At 36.0% G+C, this 19,300-nt stretch overlaps 2 protein-coding genes across 3 annotated transcripts; both read left to right on the forward strand.

Annotated features, from left to right (window-relative positions):
* Positions 1-5,600: 5,600 nt before the first annotated feature.
* On the forward strand, positions 5,601-7,801 carry LOC132180030 (beta-carotene hydroxylase 2, chloroplastic). The gene is made up of 7 exons (XM_059592879.2): positions 5,601-6,132; positions 6,234-6,293; positions 6,388-6,459; positions 6,595-6,729; positions 7,140-7,265; positions 7,381-7,437; positions 7,543-7,801. The coding sequence occupies exons 1-7, from the start codon at positions 5,755-5,757 to the stop codon at positions 7,612-7,614; spliced, it is 900 nt and encodes a 299-aa protein (XP_059448862.2). The 5' UTR covers positions 5,601-5,754; the 3' UTR covers positions 7,615-7,801.
* A 4,200-nt stretch (positions 7,802-12,001) lies between these two features.
* Positions 12,002-19,053, forward strand: LOC132162877 (uncharacterized). Of its 2 annotated transcripts, none has more exons than XM_059573099.2 (14): positions 12,002-12,330; positions 13,137-13,342; positions 13,607-13,677; positions 14,334-14,422; positions 14,662-14,712; positions 15,082-15,177; positions 15,279-15,355; positions 15,975-16,170; positions 16,768-16,842; positions 17,133-17,383; positions 17,505-17,574; positions 17,648-17,743; positions 18,267-18,345; positions 18,443-19,053. In XM_059573099.2, exons 1-14 carry the CDS (start codon positions 12,034-12,036, stop codon positions 18,508-18,510), a joined length of 1,722 nt encoding a protein of 573 aa, XP_059429082.2. In that variant the 5' UTR covers positions 12,002-12,033; the 3' UTR covers positions 18,511-19,053. The 2 variants fall into 2 exon arrangements, with proteins under 2 accessions (XP_059429082.2, XP_059429088.2); XM_059573105.2 differs by having other exon boundaries at positions 18,267-18,341.
* Positions 19,054-19,300: the final 247 nt, after the last annotated feature.

Below are 19,300 nucleotides of genomic sequence, written 5' to 3' on the forward strand. Positions count from 1 at the left end.
GAAAATTTTTTTTTGACGTGGGGTTTTTTTTTTTTTTTTTTTTTTTTATGAAAGGGAACATACCATACTCATTCATTAATAAAAATCGCGAGCATAAAGATCTTACAAACAGAGCAAAAATCTCTGAAGTAAATCATAACCGAAGCTACAGATACGGTCATCAATAATAGACTAAATCAACCATAACAAAAGCATCCGCTAACCTATGATTAATTATCAAGTTTAAAAATCAGATCTGTATCAAACAGATACCATCTATTTTCTGACATGGCATTTCTGACGCGCGTTGATTGTCAGAAGCATAGGTGACAGGGAAAAAAATTTCCTGACGTACCAGTGGGTAAAACGTCAGAATTTTCTGACGTTCTACTGTCTCACACGTCAAAAAATTAAAAAATTAAATAAAAAATTAATTAATTTTTTTTCATTTTTTCTGGATTTTTTTTTTGAATTAAAAATTTATTAATTTAAATTTTTTTTTTTTTTTTTTTTTTGGAATTCCTCTGCATGGCAGCTCCCTCATGCTGCCGTGTAGATCTGTGTTTCTCAACACAGCTGCACCATGGTGCAGAGATGGTGCACGTCCATACTCTTCTTCTTCCTCGATCTTCTTCTTCTTTTTTTTTTTTTTTTTTCTTCTTCTCTTCTCCCTTTCTTTTTCTTCTTCTCTTCTCCTTTTCTTTTTGTTCTCCTTCTTCCGCCTAATTTCTTCGATATGCCAAGGAGAAAGTGTGGGAAAAATAAATGAGGAGGGAAGAATAAAAAGAGGAAAAAAGTGAAGGGAAAATAAGAAGAGGGAAAAATTTCAGAATTTCGGTCTTCTTTTTTTTTTTTTTCTTTTTTTTTCCTGACGCGCAATATTTAGCATGTCAGAAAATTTTCTGACGTGCTATTTTTTAGCATGTCAGAAAATATTTTCTAACGTGGCAAAAATCATGTACTGTTTGCCACGTCAGAAAATAGCAACTTTTTTGTAGTGTCCATGTAATTAAGTAGAGTGATGAAATATATATCAATGGTTTTGATTTTTGAAGCCCTTTATTACTGTTGTAATTGTACAAGGACAGGAAAATAAGTAAAAAGGATGAAACAGTAAATTTGGGAAACTTTTAACGATTTTTATCCGTCTTGTGTGTTTTATCCCAGTCTCAAATGGTTGAACAACTTGTGGCTTCGAGTTTGTATTTAGTTGTTTTGTACAAATCAAATCCCAAACTAGTAGAGTGTGTTTCTTAACGTTGGATAAAAACTAGAAAAATTGGATAGTCGGCCACCCCCAAGGCCAACCCATTTCCTTTTTTTTTTTTTAAACTTGGCCCTTGGGGGTGGCCGAACCACCCCCAAGGGCCATGGGGTGGCAGAAGCCACCACTTGCCCCAAATGGGGTGGCCGAACCACCCCCATAGAAAGAAAAGAAGGGGGTGGCTGGTCACCCCCTTCTTTTCTTTTCTTTTCTTTTCTTTTTTTTTCTTAATTTTTTTATTAATTTAAAATAATATTTTATTATTATTTTTATTAGTGGGATATGTGTCCCATTTGTGACTATAGGATTTCTGAGATGAAATCCTAGCCATGAACTGAATATTCTCCAATCCATTATGGACTGGAGACGATCCTGTTCCAGGATTATATATGTTACTTTATAATAAGTTAATCAATGCATAAGGGAGTCAATTAATATCGGGCTATAAATGGTTCAGCAAATAAGCTTTTCTTTCGATCACTGACAGCTAGAAAGTGCAACAATGTTGTCGAAATTATAAATGCCCATCTTCAGATTCTTATGTAATTGTTTGAGTAATAGTTTTCAACTTTCAATGAGGTATAAAGTATGAGAATAATTGTCCCCAAGTGGTAGCTCGTGAACCATGCCTCATGAAGTAGAGGTCATTAGTTCGAATCCCTCCTTCCCCTTCCCTTGTGTAAACATGTAAAAAAAAATAAAAAGTATGAGAATAACTTCTCTAAGGACATTGCATAAATCAAGTTCTTTGTGCCCTCCAATAACCAAAAGACACATCAGCATGTTACACAAAATACCATAAGAACGAAAACACAAGATCAAACCCCCTTTTCCCATTCAATCGAAAACAAGAACCCACAAAGTCATTGCCCTCACTCTCCTCCCTCCTCCATTATGGTCAGCCCCTAAGTGATTCCCTCGTCCACTTTCAGTTGTCATGTACTGATCCTAGTCACCTTCATTTTTCATGGCAACATTCATCCTACACGCAGAGATATTTGGTATCCAAATTCATGACTAGGTCAAAAACACTAAGAACTTGCAGTGATGGTCCTAGAATTTCAGCCCAAGAAGTTCTCTCAACAGCTATGAAAATTTCATCCCAACCTCTGTCATCTCCTAAGCCCACCAATCAAACAAATCGAGTTATGTAACCTCAACTCAAATTAATCAACTCTGAGAACACCTATTTCTTGTTTGGAGAGCAAGAAAGTGAAGGAAAATGAGAAAAAAGTTGAGAGAGAAAAAGACAAAGACAAAGAGTTAGAGAGGATACTTTAAGGAGTTACAGGAGAGGCGGAGGAATAGGGAGGAGAGGCAATGGCTCTTTGCCGATTGAATGGGAAAAGGAAGGGTTGCCAATTGAATGGAGAAAGAGGGAGTTTGATCTTGTGTTTTCGTTCTTATGGTATTTTGTGTAATATTGCGCTGTGTCTTTTGTTTATTGGAGGGCACAAAAGGCCTGATTTATACCAAGTCTTTATAGAAATTATTCTCATAAAGTATATTACCAGTTGTCCTCTCTCCTGAAGAAAACTATTCTTTTCTACCGACAGCCTATGGAGGAGGGAGCTACGGCTCCCTCCTTCCATCCCTTCTCCCTTACTTTTTTTTTTTTCCTACCTCTACAAAGGTCTTTTTTGCCTATTCAGAGGTCATATCCGCCTCTTCTGAAGTCCTATCCGCCTTTTTGGAGGTCTTATCTTTGTCTAGAAGCACCATCAGCCCAACCTCCACCATCAGTCGCTCGGTTTCAACCTTCCTCCGTTGTCCTCGACCCCAGATCCGCAACCTTTCTGAAGATTTTGGATTTGATTTTCTTAAAATTAGATCTTTCATTTTCAGGAAGCTTAAGCCATAGACGCGCCCCTCCACCGTGATCCTAGGTCCCTCCACTTTCAGCTGCCACCAGCCGACCACCACGCGCCAGCGCGTGGCACACACGCACCCAAAAGTGGATCTCACTCTCTGGTGCGTGTCTCGCACGCGCCGATGTGTGTTGTGTTCCTCCGCGACTCCACACTGTTTCTAGTCGTTTTCTGGTGTTCCCCGACATCTCTCTGGCAAGCCTCGTAGGCGCGTGTCGTCATGCGCCTCGCTGAGCTCCTTCATGCCTCCGCCTTCGCTTATGATGCTGCTTTTTTTAGTCTTAGATTTTCCCTGCTTTCTTGTAATATTGTTGTTTTTTGTGTTTCTGTGCTGGATTTTTTTTTTGTAGGCTTTGAATCGTTCCTCATCAGTGGTTTCTTTGCTGTGGTTATCCTTCGGGTGTGCTGCAACAGTTCTCTGGGTTGTACCATTTATGGTGCAACTTTACAAACCACCTCTTTTGGTGACCAGGTTTCTTGGTTGTTCTAAGAAGCAATAGGGCCGCATCATTTATTTGATGCATTCTCTTTTCAAATCCGTGGCTCGACTGAAGTTTAGAGATTTGATTCGGGAATTTGATTCAAAATTGATGAATATCATACATTGAACAAAAAGACCAAACAACAAGATTTTTTATTTTTTATTTTAATTTTTTTTCTATGTGCCCAACTGACTATATTCAAGATATACCAATTGCATTTATAATTAGTAAGATTGGAAGTTCAATTATTCTGCAGGCAAAACGAAGATTAAATGTATTTTTCGATCTCCATAATGGACCACCAATTATATGTTAGACAAAACACAAGTACAATAAGATGGGAATAATTAAGAACCAGCAACAATATTCAAATTAATCTAAGATTAATGTTTTGTGGACTCCCATCCGGGCCATCCCACTAAAACTATATATGCTCCAAGTGCTTACAAAAAATAGGCAATCATATTATTAAGCTTATGGGCCTCAGGAATCCAAATTTTTACGAGCCCAAGACGTGTGTGAGAACTGAGAAGGCCCCTCTTACCCGAACAAGAAGCCCATCTAAAGGGCCGAGTATTATATGGGCCTCTTAAAAACCCAAATTTAGTCATCACATATAATTGCGAAAAACATGAAATATATGGTACCCAGGCAGCACCCATTATTGGCACCCCCGGCCCACCACCGGGTCAAACCGGTATGTGCGCGGAAGTGGACAGGTGTCAACACTGGTCGGCATTGCTTTTGACACGCATCCAATAACGGTGCCCAAAGTTGGGCCAATCCGTCCGAAAAGGCCCCTCCCCTCGTAAACGAGGGAGTTTTGAGAATTAGCTCGAAGCTACGTGTCAGTTTAGAAGAGCGAGTAAGTTGTGGCTAAAACCCAAACCGGAGCTGACGCTGTCTTTTTTAGCATTCTGCGATGTGATTCGCTGTCCTCACCTTCGCAATCCTGCGACGGACCATCAGCCTCACATTCTTTACTCCCAACCTGACATGTGTTGCTGTCTCTTGTCCACACGTCAACCTCCACTTTACCTACCTTCAACCTTACTTTCTTCTTAAACTACGAAAATATCACTCCCAACATAATTTGAATTTTCAGCCATTTGTTTTTTGAATTTTTTTAGTTTATATGAAATTTACATGTGTTTAAGTAGTAGGTAGGTAATTTGTCCGAAACCTATTAAAATATGTAAATTTCATGGGTTATTTTGTAATTATTGTTTGAATTACTAGCAATCAATCTGACTAAAGTAAGTTTTATATGAATAAGATTTGGCTAGACAACAAAATCCATTCAACAAATAATTATAGATCACACTTAAGTCTAGATATGATTTGGCTTAAATAAGTGTAGCTATGACCTACCTAAAAGTGGACTGAAACCCACTTGGAGACCCATCTTGAAAGTCAAGAGAATATGATATTTGGAGTTATTGTTAAACTTGTAAATCATGCTTAATTAGTAAAGTTTGCTGTTAGCAAATAAACTCTAAAACATAATAAAAATAAATAAATAACTTGTTTTTATTAATTAATCTATATTCCAAAAATATTATATATTATTTGATTGCATCAAAAGAAAAAGAAAACTCTGTAAATAATAATTTGATGAAGACTTCAGCGCAAAATAATAAATTGATTTTTATTTTCTGCGCGGACATGGCAAATTAGAATTCTTGTTATTAGGTTCGATTATTTGGATAGTTTAATAATATAAAATTTTAATTTCACGCTAAAAAGGCCCTAGTCATTGATCGGGATTAAAAAAAAGTTGTTTATAAAAACCCACAATAAATCAAGGAAAGGACATACCCAATACTGTGGAATTGATATGGGTAAGTAATACTATAAAAAAATCCTATTAAATTTGTACCTAAAAACAATCCATCAAATGGCATTAAAGCAAATAAAGTAAAGAGTGATGGCATCTGTTTTCGATCTTTTGCACAGTGTTTCCATATGAATATTTTATTCGTGAGAAATCTAGAAACAGAAGATGTGGCCTCCGACTCTCCGTGCATTTAACCCTCCACTCTTCGAAAGCTAAACCCAGAACAAACACCGCGCTCCGCTACAGTCCACGCTATACACAAACACACACACGCGATACTCTTACCTTTTTGGCAAAGTCTCAAGGCTTGGTCCAAGTGCTGCCATGGCGGTTGGACTCTCCGCCGCAACCCCCAAACCCTTCCGTCTCTTCCAGCACTCCCTCCTCCAAAAACCCTCACCCCTCTTCACCTCCTTGGCCCTCCGCCATAGCCAAATCCACAAAACCCGAAGAAAAACATGTTTCACTGTCTTTGTAATCATGGAGGACCAAAAACGAAATTCCCAGTTGGAGAATCTCAAAGAGGAAGACCCTGGTCCTGGTGGTATGAATTCTCAGATCCCATCCACACGTGCGGCAGAGAGGTTGGCCAGGAAGAGATCCGAGAGGTTCACTTATCTGGTCGCCGCTGTTATGTCTAGCTTGGGTATTACTTCCATGGCTGTCATGGCTGTTTATTACAGATTTTCTTGGCAAATGGAGGTACTCTCGCTCTAACTCTCTCTCTCTGCCCCTCTCTCAAAGCAGCTAGCATATCTTTGTGTATTTATATGTAATGGAAATTGGATTTTGTTCTGGTATAGGGTGGAGAGGTGCCCTTGTCTGAAATGTTTGGTACATTTGCTCTCTCTGTGGGTGCTGCGGTAAGTTCCCATTTTATCTTTTCTTTCTAAGAAAATTTGGATAGTTGGATAATTTTGGTGCTGATATGAAGTGGGTAATCAATTTGATTTTCAGGTGGGTATGGAGTTTTGGGCTAGATGGGCTCACAAAGCTCTCTGGCACGCTTCTTTATGGCATATGCACGAGGTTTGTTTTCAACCAATACCTCTAGACTATATATAATCTGTCTCTCTTTCTGCTCTCTCTGTCTGTAGAATCAGTTTTCAACCAAACCAGAACGAATTCTGCGACCTTAAACTCTTTTGTTTTTCCTATTTGCAGTCCCACCATCGACCAAGAGACGGTCCCTTCGAGCTCAACGATGTTTTCGCTGTAATCAACGCTGTCCCAGCTATTGCTCTCCTCGCCTATGGTTTCTTCCACAAGGGCCTCGTTCCTGGCCTGTGTTTCGGCGCTGTAAGTCGTCTCTCTTTCTTTCTTTCTCTCTCTCTCTCTCTCTCTCGTTATCTTTCTGAATCTGACTTTAATATTATCTATTAACGGTTTAATAATATAATTACGTTCATCCCCGTAAAGAGAAATCTCAAATAAGGATTTCGGCTTATATGCTATAATTAAAATAATTGTACGAATATTATACTTTAATTAAGGATTAAGATTAAATTTTTTAAATTTTTTTATTTTTATTAAATTTTTTTTTAAAGTAAGTTAATTTTAAGATTCAATCTTAACTATTTAATAACAACGTTAAAAAAAATCCTTAAAAATAATACTTAAATCACTGGGGATCCTCAAAAGATTTTTTGTGAGACGAAAATGACCCCATGATTTTCTCATATTAACGTAACGTATTTGACTTGGAGCAGGGGCTTGGAATTACGGTGTTTGGCATGGCGTACATGTTCGTGCACGATGGATTGGTTCACAAAAGATTCCCAGTGGGTCCCATCGCTAACGTGCCCTACTTTAGAAAGGTCGCTGCGGCTCACCAGGTTCCTCCAAAACAAAATATTTGCTTAATCTTTTTTTTTTTTTTTTTTTAATGGTTTTTTGTGCAACAGAATCTAACGGTCAAGATTTCGTTTGATTTTTGATGTTTTGTTGCAGCTCCATCACTCGGACAAGTTCGATGGTGTGCCATACGGATTGTTTTTGGGACCTAAGGTAGGATAGGCTTTCTTTTAAAACGGTGTAGTTTTTGTTTGTAATTAGGTTCCTCACGGTGTCAGGTGTGTTAATTTATTTTTGCGGCAACTTTTTGTGGTGCAGGAACTGGAGGAAGTGGGAGGCCTGGAAGAGTTGGAAAAGGAGATAAATAGGAGAAGCAAATCATATATATAACGGTGTATGATTATCAACGGGACCCCGTTTTGTAGCAAAATGATCAGAGTAGATGTAAGTAGAGTGATGAAATATATATCAATGGTTTTGAAGCCCTTATTACTGTAGTTGTAATTGTACAAGGACAGGAAAATAAGTAAAAATGATGAAACAGTCAATTGAGGAAACTCTAAACGATTTTTATCCATCTTGTGTGTTTTATCCCAGTCTCATATGGTTGAACAACTTGTGGCTTCGAGTTTGTATTTAGTTGTTTTGTACAAATCAAATCCCGAAGTAGTAGAATGAGTGTGTTTCTTAACGTTGTCTCTGTCTCACCTTCAATTTCTTTTCCAATTTTTCTAATTTTGCCAACGGTTAAATAAAGCAAAAGAAAATGTGATAGCAGGTGGGGATTACGGGGATGTGGTTCGATATATAAGCTCACAAAGTTATAATTTGGGGTTGTAATTGTAGTTTAACCTTTAAAAATGCACCGGTTGCCTGTGTTTTGAAAACACATAATTTAAAATGCAATCCCAAATGATGCACTTTTTACAATTTTGGACTTTAAAATTAGATTTGACTCCTATTAAAATTAAATTTAATTAGCCTCTCATATTAATTCATACTTTGGCATGGTAAATCTTGGTTATGTCATGATGGAAACCAATACAGCTATGTTAGGACGTTCCTTTTGGCTTTTTCTTTAAGTTCTAAGAAGAAACAAAAATTGTCAAATTACAATAGTTAAGAGTTGAGACTTAAGAGCCAGAGACAAATTTTTTTTTTTTTTTTTTTTTTTTTTGTCATGTCCGTATAAGAGGAGGGAGATGAATTCGAACTAATGATCTCCGCTTCATTAGGCGCCGTGATTCATGTCGATTGAGTTACCTCTTGAAAACGCCAGAGACAATTTATGTAGGTGGAAATGTCTATGAATCTTTGAAACCTTGAGTTCAATTGTGGGTTGCATAAATCGTAGAGGACAAAGTTCAATCTAATCAAGACAATTTTATGCCTAAAGTATGGAGGGCCTGCAGTTTTTTTCTTCTTTCTAAATTGAGTTGGAATAATTTCCTCTAATTTAAGTTTAAAATGCATATGAGAATCACTTATATTTTTAATTTTCTCATGCATTTTTAATAGAGCATGCAATTTTCACATGCATTTGTAGAAAAATTCCTTGTACCTAATTTAGAGTGAAACTTTATTCAATCATGGTGAATTTAATTCTGAATTTGTTTAAAGAGATAGTGAGTCAGTGACAACATATAGCTTGATGATCTCAAAAATAAGTTTAGGACCCAAAGCCTTTAGCCCAATCAACACAGAGGCTTACCGACTAGAAATAATAAAAAGCCTAGTAGCCTCCTACCTACATATTATAACTCTACAATCACAGGTTCACCACGTGGCCGTTAAACCAGGGTAACCATCCCAAATAAAATAAGAGTTTCTTCTACTCTAAAACTCTCTGTATTCTACTTTCTTTCTTTTTTTCAGCAAATAATTTTCTTCCCCAGAACAGTCAGTCAGCTCCAATCTAATAATTTTCTTCATGTCTTATAAATGCCCGTTATCCAGTCCGATCGTGCAAAAATCGCATTACTCATAATTAAGAAAATTATAGAATAGTTGGGTTAAGATAGGAGTCCGGTTGAAAAAAAAAAAAAAAAAAAAATGGAGTTAGGTTGAAAGTTTGAAAATAAAGAGAATAATGGAAATTAATGAGAAAGTAGGGGAAGTTCGTCGAATGATAGGAATCCAATTTGTTAACCTCCTCCCTATAGCTATGGGGCTGACTCAACCACCTCATCCTGGTGGACCGTCCATTTTATTTAGATAGGTGTAACGTCTACGTGTGGATTACATATAGCACTCCCATTGGGGGAGCTCCTCCAACTTTCTTCTCCAATAAAAACACAGCAACCATAGTGGTTCGTGCACTTCACTTTAGAGCCAAATGCTCAGTGGGGTTTGAAATGTGTCGACATTTGAGGAAATGTCCCACGTAGTTATATCATTTAATTTATCTAAAGAATGTCAGAAAATTAACATGATCATCCTGTTGGGGAGATTAATTAAAAATAATCATTGATTAATTCATCCAATGCAATATAATTGCTTCCGACATCAACATGCACTTTTTATAGTAAACTTTATATTGGGGTATTGATATTGACCTCAACCCAAAATTTTGCTTCAAGATTAGATGGCAACGTGTAGTACCTACCGTCCAATATATATTCTCGACCATGTTCTTTGAAGAGTCAGCAATCAATTGATTAAAATAGAATATATACCTGTCATTGAACAAGATAATGTTTGTGTTTGTGTTTGTATACACATTTTCATGATTAATTGGATTCAAGCTTGATGCTAGAGCACTTGTCATTTGCCATTTGCCATTTGCCAATAACAAGGAGTTTGACTTTTTTCTAATTATTCTTTTTTTTGTTTGTTTGAGTTATGCTATTATATATTATAACTTGCCGACATACATCATTATGTGATTTGAGTCACGTTAACCACTATTATTTTTAAACCCTTCAATGACATGCTAATATATGTCAACATGTTATAAAAGGTTATAGATCTATTATTTTTTCCCTGAACTAGGAGTGATTTTTTTTTTTTCTCTGTTTATATTAGAGCAGGATTTGAATTTGGTTCAAGGCTTTAAGCCAACAAGATATATTTTTTTCCTGTGTTTCTTTTTCTTCTATTTGAGCATCATAGGCTTCTTATATATATATATATATATATATATATATATATATATATTTTTTTAAAAAAAGGAAATCCAGCAACACACTAAATTTTCACAGATTCTAGCTGTGCTGTGTTTTAAGTAACTAAAACTTTTAATTTTTAAAGTAAAAAAAAAAAAAAAAAAAATCACTTAAAATCAATCATAGACTCATAGTAGTCTTACCAAAAAAAAAAAAAAAATCATAGTAATCTCTATAAAAATCTAGTGTGAATAGTAAAATTACTGTTTTAGGAGTATCTGAGTCACCGCGTACGTGGCATTATGAAATTGGCATCTCTTTTGATAATTAGTTATTTGTTTGTAAATTCTTCAACGTGGACGCTGGGCACTGCAAGACAGCGGATTTTCACCACCGCCCAAAAACATTTATACCGACAACGACTCAATTATATGGAGCTTGGACCCATATCGGTCATTTGGTCTCCCACTTTATGCTTTTAGACACTGTGCATTTTGACCAATCACAAAACATAGAATAAAGGCAAAAGTAGTGGGATTTTTCAAGTAACAGCACATTCCTAAAACTTTCTTCTTCTGTTCATGTTTAGCCTATGTGAATCCAGCCTCCATGGGCCATATTTAAGGCCTTCAATTACCCACTAGCTACAATTTACATGGGCCAACACATATTTAAGTTGGCCCATGAAATTGTGAGACGATTGGTGTACTCAAATTCGTTGGGCTTATTAGTCCCATCTTCCCCAAGGCCTTCAAGTCTAAATACCATCTAATATGTAATCAAAAAGCCTGCGTGGCTTACCTGTCGAAGGACATATCCGTTAGAGGGCTCGACAACCTGTCAAAATGAACGGGCTAGGAAAAGGCATGTTGGTCAGGTCCAAGGTTATATGTGTTAGAGGGCTCAACAACCTGTCAAAATGAACGGGCTACGAAAAGGCATGTTGGTTAGGTCCAAGGTTAGGCCTAGCCCAATACTAGGTTGCACATATATCTCAAAGGAAGACACTATAGTCGATCTCTACCGTTCACCAGGTTAGATGCCAGCTTTACCCATGCCAAAACCTCCCCCGATATTCACGCCCTCAACAGCATGACCTCAGTAACATTTGATTCTCTTAATTGAATTCAAGCAGGAGACTCTCAAACCTTAGTAAGGGAAGGTGGGAACGACCAGCCCATATCAAGAGTGTAAGACCGGCCTTTATCAAGCACACAATCATTTCTTAGACGCTTACTTTATCAATTTGTCTTTCTTCCTATTCATTTTGACTTAATCATCATGGGTGGTTCCGCTAGATTTTCAATGGACCTCTCTCACTATCTGTTATATTTGTTGCTTTCTTTCGGTGCACGTGCGTGTAGTGATTATATCAACAAGCACTCTTGTTTTTTTCTCAACCTTGGAATTTTGCACTGTCATCTAAATAATAGGTATACAACGTAAGTACACTACAAAAAATTCTCATCAAATCAAAATGAATATATTTAAAATCATTTCATTCATTAAATCATTATATATATATATATATGAACAAATTAGGTTAGGAGGCCCAATTGGATACCCTAGTCAAAACTAGGCCCAGTTCAGTCCATCACAACATCTTCTTCCCTAACTGGGCTTAATAAATAGAGTCATCTTTTCCACCCATAACCCAACCGAACCAGCTCTGATAGCTGTCTCTTGCCCGGGAAAATCCCTCCCAATGAATTTCCCGGCACTGTTTCCGTCAAACTCCCTTAATTTTCTCGAGAAAACGAAGCCCCATTTTCAGGTACGTCGCAGTAGGACTCCGCTCCGGTCCACAACTAATCACGTTGGAGCATCTGTCCAAGTCTCGAGTGGAACCAATGGCATAAGATCAGTCTCAAAGAAATGTACGGACAAGGAAAATGAAAACCGGGGGCCGTTCAGATTGAAGAATGGTGGAAAGGGTTGGATTCACTTCGTGGGTGTTGGAGGTTGTGGGTTATCTGCGCTGGCCATGCTAGCACTCAAACAAGTAAGCTCTTTTCCAAAACGCTAATGTATGTTTGGTGGCTTAAATCACTGCTTATCCCGAAGCTTAAACTGATAACAAATGGTGAATTTCATCATTGAATTAATATATTTTAACATTGCTTTCGACAAAAACTTCCTTCAATAAGTGATACAATCACGTGAGTTTAATTAGTAGTCTAACATAAAAAAGTGAAAATAAACTAAAAAAATTAAAGGAAAATGAAAATGAAACAGAAGAAGAGAATCTTATATGGGGTTTTTTTGTTAACAGTTAACGTTGTGTGTGTTTTTCCAACATGACGAGCTCAACGTGACAAGGCCTTGTAGTTATATAATGAGATTGAAAACAAATGGATTTATACTCTGTTTGGTTACCCAGAAAAAAAATGGAGGAATGTGAAGGAGGATAAGATTTTGTGTCTCATGTTTTTTTTGTTTTCATATTCTTGAATAGTTCAACTTAACTAAGGCATAGAATCGTTTTGGGTTTAGTACAAAGTAAAACCCTTGGTGCTGGATAATGAAAGCTTAAAGATTGAAAATGTTATTTCCAATCATATAGATAAAAAAAAAAAAAAAAAAAAAAGTTCATTTTTTACCTTATCTCCTACATTTTTTCAGCAACCAAATAAATTATAAAGCTTATTCAAAAGATTTTCTCCTTAGAAACCAAATTGATGGTTACATTGTCATAAAGCTTACAATGCTGATAGGGTTTAAACTAATGCTGTTGACTGTTGTTAATCCAAGGTGTTACAATTGAATAATTCTTAGGTTTTGAATGTTAATGGGGTGATTTGGTTATAGGGTTTTGAGGTTAGTGGCTCAGATATTGAATGGAGCAGCTACATGGATGGCCTACAAGAGGCCGGTGCCAATTTGCATATTGGTCATTCAGTGTCGAATTTGAAAGGGATTAAGGGGTCAAGATTACCTGATGCAATGGTTGTATCAAGTGCTATTCCTCAAGACAACGTGGAGATTTTGCATGCAAACGCTGCTGGAGTACCTGTGTGAGTACATCAATATGTGTCAACTTTGTCATTTTTTTGCTACCAATTCTGGAATTACTTTTCCTGTTTTTCAATATATGAACTTTTGGCAATACCTTTGCTCCGCTTTTGAAAGGAAAATTGCCTTGAATTTTGTTAGAATATATAAAATTACTTCCAAGTTTAAGATAGTATTGTGTCAGCTGGTAATTTCTACTGTTTGATATATGAATATAGTACATTGTTTACTCTACTTGATTTTCTCCTAACAACTTGTTGTTTCAGATACAAGCGTGATTATTGGCTGGCAAGGCTAACAGAGAGCTACAATCTTATTGCTGTTAGTGGTAGTCATGGTAATAATATAAGCTATCATTCTTACTGATTGTAATTCATACAGACTTCTCTAAAATTGATGCTGTAGCTCGGGTTTACATTTCAACTAGAACTTTGAATAGTTGTTCTCTGATCTATCTACAGCGTAAAATATGAAGCATTGCTTTGCCAATTATTCGTAGATGTAGAACCATAGATTGTCTTGTATTATTGAATTAACCAAGTTATGAAGATCAGGTTAAAGATTTTTTTTTTTTTGTACTACTCTAATTGGGGTCCATTGTAGTGATTATGAAATCTTTGGAACTGTCAATTATAGTTTTAGAGTTTCTTCTTCTTCTTTTTCATTTGTAAATTTACAATGTGCCCAATGGTATTTTTAACAGTTGAAGTTCAGCCAATTGAGTTTATTACATTGAAACTTGCCTGTCTCAATTAAGTGGTAGTACTAGCTTGTTTGAATTTTCAACGATAATTTTCATATCACAAATATGTTGCGATGGCACAACTTGCATCCTTTCTTTTTCTTGAGTACATACTTCAGATAGTGAAATCTCTTTGGAAAGAAATCAAGTTAGAACATTCTATCTTATTTTCAATTTTGTAAGTTACCATCCTTTATAATCTTTAATTTCCCTTGAAATATTTGAAATAAATCATTTAATGGTTTATGCAGGGAAGAGTACAACAGCAAGTATGTTGGCTTATGTTTTGAAAGCAATGGACGATGATGTTACAGCTGTAGTTGGAGCACATGTGCCACAGGTACCATTGTACTTTGAGCAGCTTGGCAGAAAAGCTGAATTTTACAAATGTAGTGTATAAGGCTTCTTTGCTTCTTTACTTCTTTAGTTATATGCTCAGATTAATTCTCCTAATGGTTTCTCCTTTCCATTAAACTTTACATTTTCAAATAGAACTTACTTATTTGGCTTTTTTATGTAGTTGATTCACTTCTCTTGATATCAATAGATGTTGGAAATAATTGAAGCTATCCTTTGCAGTTTCCAGGAGGAAATATTATCTCAGGTTGTGGTCAAAATTTTGTGCTGGAGGTATCTTTTTCACTTGATGTTCAGAATGGAATTCAATTTGTTTGATTATGCGTATGAGAATGTTAATAGCAATGAATTTCTTGTAAGCATATTTTGTTTTCTATGAATTGATCAAGAATTTGTTTCACAGCTTCTAACAAACAAATATACTGGAATCAATTCTTCATTTGTCAAATAATGTCAGATAGTTTTGTAATCACAGAGCAATTTATTGATGAAAATGATTGGTTCTTTATTATCAGTACTAGATCCCAGTCCATATTTATGTGTAGAGACTGCTGATGCTGATTAGTGTTTTTTTTTTTTTTTCTGCTGTTCTGTTTGTGGACAATTGCACCTTTATGCTCATGCACTTCATGTTCAGGATAGGCTGATGAATATGATGGTTGTTTTTTGGGACTATCTCCTTCCATAGCTGTGGTAACTAATCTGGATTGGGAGCATGTTGATACCTTTCAAGATGAGGTATGTTGATTAATAAGCTTTTCATGCATGCAACTTAAATTGTAAGACTGTTTATTTGGGGGCCTAGTCTAGACTGATTGAATCTTTACTCTCAAAATTAGGAGGCGGTTAAATCTACTTTCAGGAGGTTCCTGAAACAAATCAAGGTGGGTGGACATCTAATAGTATGTGGGGACAGGTATCCATCACCCACTTATCTTTTTTAGGATATTATCTTTGCCACTAAGTCTCTATTTGTGGCACCAATAGATTTATTTTTCATTTCTCCTTGCATTTATATAATTCTTGTTGTGTGTTATTGGGCTTGTATAGGGGTGTTTGGACAGATAGTCTGTTAAAGCAAAGAAAAATTCACAAATAATGCTGATAATCACTGTACAAAAGTTTGACGCATCCAACATACATTTTTGTTCATCACCTTGAGCACCTAAGTTAAAAGTTCTTGATTCTTTGAATAATTACGTGTAAGAAACAAGAATGTGTGAACGATAAATAGGTGATTTACATTGTTGCTTCACATGGATGATATGAGTCACTAATTGTGATATCACCCTTGTTTAAAGATTAATACATAGCATCTCACCACAATGCAGTGACTCCCATTACCATTAACCATTTAAGGCAAACACTATTAACTCAATATTTCCACCTCAGTGACAGAATAGAAAGTAAACACTCAAATCTTTGCTCACATTCATATTGTGTAACACCAATGCTGTATTAGAAGTTCATGAATGCCATTTATATTATTTATCTTTCATAGGTTTTAATTCAGGAATTTTCTTGGACACAAACAGTCCAGGTGCATGTTCTTTGCTAGATCACAGAAGGCAAGCAACAGGATCAGAGTATTCCAGTGGTGTGATGTCGGTTCCAAATTTGGAGCCATGTGATAATTATTATAAAACAACGACTTATGGAATCTCAAGTCTTAATGATTGGCATGCATCTTCAGTTCATTCCAACCTTCACGGTGGTAGTGACTACACACTGGTAGGTTTCAATTTTATCTGGAAATCTCTGGTTTCCCCTGCAGTAGAGCCATCCCATTTATAGAGAGCAAAACTATATATCCATTCTATTTGTATTTGGCCTTTGGAAAGCATGTGCCAATGTTCTGACACAAGATTAGTCATGTAATTTAACATTCTTAAAGATTGACATGTGCCACCAAAATTTAGATTTCTGAATTTGCTAAAATTTCTTTGAGATCTTTGAATGGTGCCTGGCAGATTGGAAAAGCCAATGAGTTCTAATTCAAATTGCAATTCCTTGCCCTTGATCTAAATTATATGGCTCTTAATTTTAAGATGGCTTTTCTGCAATATTGGTGTTTCAGCTTGCATTAATACAATTCTATGTCCCCCTCTGCTTCTGTTTTATCATGATATTGCAGTAATTAGTTATTACTGATGTTGAGTATGTTTAGATTATATCTTTTGCATGATCTTGTGATTTACTCCCTCTGCTAGAACCACATCCAAATTAATAAATTCATTTCTGTCGATTGTGTAGATTGGCTTTTTAATAGTGGAAATTTACTAAAAGTGATACATTCATCAATTTAAACTAATACTTGATCAACTACAGTGCCATAGGGGGTATCGGGTGGCAGACATCCGTCTACAGATTACAGGAATTCATAATGTCCTCAATTCATTAGCAGTAAGTAAAAAGTTTTACCGAGTTTTACTGTTTTGCTTCATTTTCAAAAGCTGCAATTTCTCTTTCTATTCATATGGAGTGATAAACTTTTTTTTCTTCATTAGCAATAGCTTTTTTCTAATGTCAGCCTGTAGTATGAGTTTATTGGATGAAATTTGATTATTAAGATTGGAAATATTAGAAGTTGATGTATTTTTACTATGCTTCACTTGTAGTTTATTGGGTCATTGGTCTTTTTAGTTTCTCATAAATTTTGCAACTCTCCTAATTCTTGGTCTGTCAACTATCAGGTTATTTCCACAGTGGTAGCGCTTTTCAGTGACAGAATGCAATTTTCTGAGTTAATCGATCATTTAAGGTCACACTTAAAAAGTTTCACTGGTGTTTCTAGGCGTTTTGAGATGGTCGATACAATTTACGGGTGCCATATATATGATGATTATGCACACCATCCAACAGAAATTCGTGCAGTTCTTCAAGCAGCACGTCAAAGGTTCCCATTTAAGGCTCTTTTGGTCGTATTCCAACCTCATACTTACAGGTACTGACCTCACATAGAATGGGGACAAATACGATTTTCAACTCCTTTCAATGTGGCACCTTTATTATATGACTGATGTTACGTTGTAAGACGAATTTATGCAGCTTTTGTTCTTTTGTAGTCGTCTAGCAGCATTGAAAGATGAATTTGCCACTGCACTCAGTGATGCAGATCAAGTTGTGGTTACAGCGGTACATGCATTTAAGTCCATAACCTTTGTAGTTTACAGATGTTAGGGCAACTAACATTTTGATTTATGGTCAGGTTTATGCCGCCAGAGAGACAAATGTTTGGAATGTGAGTGGCAGGGATTTAGCTGCTTCTATTATCGGCCCACCATCTGAATATATCTCTTCTTTGGTAATACCCATATCCTACCTTTCAAAATCCACAAATGAGACTATCTGCATATGTGATGGTTACTTTTCTTTGGAGTGCATGATGTCGGAATGTTGGCATTCCTCTAATGTAGGGCTAAATGAGCAATTGCTGTGATCAGAAATGTATATAACAATTTAGTTAATAGAAAAAAAGAAAAAAAAAATCCATAAGTTTATGAGAAAATGTTATAGAGATATATTTTAAATTAGATGGAAAAACTTTATTTCCAGTTGGTCGCTTATGAAGGTTTCTAGTGTCTCCTGAGTCTTGACATCGGCTTAAAAACTTTGCAAATAGCTTCATCTTATTAAAAATGATTCCTTTTTTTTCTTTTTTTTTCAAAAAATAAAAAGTAAAAATTCCAGGCTTTAAGTTTTTATTACAAAGATGCAACTATGCAAGAAGCAACTATGTTATATTAATTGGGATTTCATTGAGAAGATTATTTCTTTACATATGAACTTTTATTTGTGGTCCATACGTTCCTTTGGTGGCTTTGTAGGAGGACGTTGTTGATATGTTAGTGCTTCAGATATCCAAGGACTTTCATCGCCAAATTGTTGTGTTGACCCTTGGAGCAGGCAATCAATCTATATAGCATACTTTGGATTTTCTATCACTACTTCTAATTCAATTTTACTAAACTTTTCCAATTGTTATAATTGTTGAAACAAACAGGTGATATTACTACTGTTGGCCCCAAAGTGTTCCACAAATTGCGACAGAAATTACAAGTAAACTTGTAAGGTTCTATGTGGCAGCTGCTTGTGCATTACTTGATTGAGAATATGAGATTTCAGACCTTTCATAGCTCAGAATCACCAAAAAGAGATTCCCAAGATGAGGATGAACCGTATTACTTCCTGAACATAAAGAGTTAGATATATCTTGTCACTGATTAGATGATGTAGATCAGACTGCTTGAAATTTCATGAAGAAGACCCATGCAGATGTAAGTGTGGAGGCACCCCGAGGAGTCGTGTAGCTTGGCGTGCTTGAACATATTGGTGCTTTGGCAAGAAACAACTCTCCTTCTGTGACTACATATTCTATGGGAAGGTGAAATCGATGGCTGGCAAATTACCCTACTGGTAATGAGAGTTTCTTCTGTGGATTTGGATGGAGGTGAAACTAATGAAGAAGAAAGTTGATAAATTTGCGTTTCCAATTTTTGTGGTATTATGTATTATGTTCCAATTTACAGGAAAAACATAGATGCTTCGTTGTATTTAATAGGTTTGCAAATGTGAAATCAATAATATTACGCATCTTACCTTTCTTCTTTTTAATTTCTACTACTATTCAGTATCTGCCACACAATTCAAGTAGCTAAAACTGAGTATCATGAGGCCAACCAGTGTGTCTGAGTCACAAAAACACAACTCTCAGAGTCTCATGTACATGCATGCACGAACTAGCTAGTTTGATGAAATGAAGAATCAAACATATGATCAACCATATTAATTCTATATCTAATATCTCATACTGATTTACACTATTTTAAGAAATCGATTCTAGCATGCTAGCATAAAATCT

Source organism: Corylus avellana, chromosome 2 (assembly GCF_965113065.1).
Source record: "Corylus avellana chromosome 2, dhCorAvel1.hap1.2, whole genome shotgun sequence".
In the NCBI taxonomy this organism is placed as follows: Eukaryota; Viridiplantae; Streptophyta; class Magnoliopsida; order Fagales; family Betulaceae; genus Corylus; species Corylus avellana.